Source organism: Malania oleifera, chromosome 3 (genome assembly GCF_029873635.1).
Source record: "Malania oleifera isolate guangnan ecotype guangnan chromosome 3, ASM2987363v1, whole genome shotgun sequence".
Taxonomy (NCBI): Eukaryota; Viridiplantae; Streptophyta; class Magnoliopsida; order Santalales; family Ximeniaceae; genus Malania; species Malania oleifera.
Window position 1 is genome coordinate 4576241 of NC_080419.1, and position 3626 is coordinate 4579866.

The 3626-nt window shown below is 44.2% G+C and overlaps 1 protein-coding gene across 1 annotated transcript; it reads right to left on the minus strand.

Annotated features, from left to right (window-relative positions):
- Positions 1–572: 572 nt before the first annotated feature.
- Positions 573–1607, minus strand: LOC131150432 (glycine-rich cell wall structural protein-like). The gene has a single exon (XM_058101146.1). The coding sequence runs from the start codon at positions 1605–1607 to the stop codon at positions 573–575; it is 1035 nt and encodes a 344-aa protein (XP_057957129.1).
- Positions 1608–3626: the final 2019 nt, after the last annotated feature.

The following is a 3626-nucleotide window of genomic DNA, read 5'->3' on the forward strand; positions in this document are numbered from 1 at the left end:
AATTAGACCATGCTTATGCAATTGAAAATTTTGAAAGTGATGGTTACGATTAATCAACTCCTATTCCAATAAAATTTAAAATATTAATTATTGTTGTTAGACAGTTTTGATGTTCTCTTTTGATCAAGAGGCCATGTTTGAAGAATGAATTTTAGACTCGAACTTGGATTTGTGTTAATTTGGATCAAATATATATAGCATAAAATTGTATTTATAACTTTCTTTCAAACATAAATAAATTCAAGCTTTAAATTTTATATATATATATAATGTGTGTGTGTGTGTGTGTGTGTGTGTGTTCAGGTGCCTGCATGTGTGTATGTATCTGTTTCATAAGTTGGGCTACATTTTATTCAATTAACTATCACTGAGAGGTTCATATAACACAACTAAATTTATGTGAAATACATGCAGGTGTTTCACTTTCGGTTCCCTCACAATAAAAAGAAAATGAAAAATAAAACAAAAAAGAAAAAAAATTGAAAATTAAAAAACAAATCCATGCAAGAGGAGCATGGAATTACATGCGCACAACAGTACTGGTTTATCAGCAATGTTACTAAAATTTTGACTCAAAATCCACCACCAGCACCTCCGCCGGCGCCCCCTCCAAAGCCACCGCCAGCACCCCCACCAGCTCCACCGCCTGCACCGCCACCGCCACCGAAGCCACCTCCAGCTCCACCTCCAAGACCCCCTCCGGCTCCACCCCCAAGCCCTCCCCCAGCACCACCTCCCGCTCCGCCACCAACGCCCCCTCCAGCACCACCACCAGCTCCAGCTCCAAGGCCCCCTCCGGCTCCAGCACCACCTCCCGCTCCGCCACCAACACCCCCTCCAGCACCACCACCAGCACCACCTCCACCTCCAAGACCCCCTCCGGCTCCACCGCCAAGCCCTCCTCCAGCACCACCTCCCGCTCCGCCACCAACACCCCCTCCAGAACCACCTCCAACTCCCCCGCCACCTCCTGCGCCACCACCAAGCCCTCCTCCGACACCGCCGCCAGCTCCACCTCCAACGCCGCCTCCAGCGCCCCCGCCAGCCCCACCACCAATTCCTCCACCGACGCCTTTGCCACCTCCAAAGCCACCACCGGCCCCGGCACCACCACCGGCTCCGCCTCCAACTCCTCCTCCAACACCGGCGCCCCCTCCTGCTCCACCTCCTCCTCCTAGTCCACCTCCAGCACCGCCACCCGCTCCACCCCCACCACCAAAACCCCCACCTTTTCCACCACCAATTCCTCCACCAGCACCTCCACCAGCGCCACCTCCACCTCCAAGCCCGCCACCAGCACCACCCCCACCGCCAATTCCTCCCCCTACTCCGCCACCTTTTCCGAAGCCACCACCAGCGCCTCCACCTGCACCACCTCCACCTCCAAGTCCACCACCAGCACCGCCCCCCGCACCGCCTCCACCGCCAAGTCCTCCTCCACCGCCGAAACCTCCTCCAGCGCCGCCACCAAAGCCATGTCCTCTGTGGCCGGAAAATAGATCTTTCTCAAATACCCGGCTCTCTGCTATTCCTGCAACCAGAACCAACACCACCACAGCAAATCCTACACTACTACTACTGCCAAAGTACTTAGAAGCTTTTGCCATCTTTAATTAGTTCTCTGAGTAGAAATGGAATGGCGGTGTTGTGAAAGAAATTTGAAACGTGGCGTTTTATTTATAGTGGGGATGAGCATTATATGCATTAACGAAGACAGTTGAGCGGCTGCCTTCACCTTCAATTCGACATGGGATCTGAAAATCAAACATGGTATCGTGGGTTGGCAATCCTTGCCTGGTTTTGAATAAGAAATATTTCAACGCAGTCTTAATTTTAAAGCAGAGGATTATTTAATATGGCCGGCCAAGTCCACGTACGTACTTACAGTCTGTATTTGTATTAATGTCCTCTGCATATCTCTCAACTGCCATGCACGAGATTTTATTTTTTGCTTTTAATCAGCATTTTCTACATATATATATATATAGTGAACAAAAAGTTTTTTTTTTTTTTTTTTGATAGATTTGTGCCCTTTGACAAATTTTAGGAAAGATTTGACATTTTTAAAATTCTCAAATAAGGTCAATGAAAATTTGAAAATCTTAAAAGACATTCCTATCTTTTTACCTAATCTTAGGGAGGTGAGTGTCTTTTATAAAAAATAAAACAAAAATTATGTCTTCGGGAGGATCAACATGATCATTCTATGAGATACTATCATACAATGAAATATATCAAACAGTGAGTATTATATTGTAGGGCACGGTATTTTCGTTCTTTTTCTTTTCTTTCTAATGGGTGGAGGGGAGTCAATCAATCATGATGGGTGGAGGGGACTCACTCAATCACTGGTTGTGATTGAAACTCAGTGAGGATTGCATACAAATACACTCAATTGATTTCAATATGAAAAAAAAAAAATACAGAGGATTTCAAAATATACAAACACTTCTTCTCACTAGTTAATGTCCCTCTCTACACTACACATTACATTACACACACACACACATCTATTTATAGCAAAGGATGGACGATAGGTGAAGATTATAATCAATAATGGCGGGCTAAAGTTGGTGAAGAGTTGGTGGCCACCGATCTCCAATGTCAACAGAAGCGACTGGTTGGTGCGGCTGAAGTTAGTGAAGAGTTGGTGGCCGCCGATCTCCAATGTCAATAGAAGCGGCTTGTTGGTGCAGCTGCCGATGACTCCAGTCAAGTTTAATTTTCAACATCCCCACTTAAATTTGACTCTCCTAGTTTTGTCATTCCGAGCATTGTCTTCAGTCTTGCAAAAATATCATACTTGAGTAGCTTTGTGAAAATGTCAGCAATCTAATCATATGTTCTGCAAGATATCAACTCCACTTCTTTCTTCTTGACATGCTCCCTGATAAAATGATACCGAGTATCAATATGCTTGCTTCTTTCATGGAATACGGGATTCTTTGCAAGTGCAATCGCTGATCGGTTGTTGATGTAGACTTCTGTGGGGTTATTTTGAAGAAATCCTAGATACTTCAGTACATTCTTAATCCATATACCATGAAAAACATTTGAGCTGGCAGCAACATACTCAACTTCACATGATGACAGCGTTACGATAGGTTACTTCTTTGATGACCATGTAAACGATGTATCTCCCATGAAGAATGTGAATTCAGTTGTGTTTTTTCTTTCATCAAAATCTTTTCCCCAATCGCTATCTAAATAGCCGATAAGTTTGCAATCACCTCTTGAAGAATAAAACATACCATTAGTGATGGTACCCTTGACATAGCGGAGTATCCTCTTCGCTGCATTCAAATGGGACTGGTCAGGAGTCTCCATATACCTGCTAATAAGTCCAACTCCATAGAGTATGTTTTATCTAGTGCACGTCAAATACCTCAAGTTTCTAACCAGACTCTTGAAATATGTGGGGTCAACATCTCCTTACTCATTCTTTCTCAATTCCAATCCCATTTCAACTAGAGTTGTCACACGATTGCATTTGTCCATCTCAAACTTCTTTAGTACTTCTTTTGCATAGTGGTTCTGAAAGATGAAGATTCCCTTCTCGCTTGGCACGACTTCTATGCCAAGAAAATGAGTCATCTGGTCAATATCTGTCATTTTGAATTCTTTGA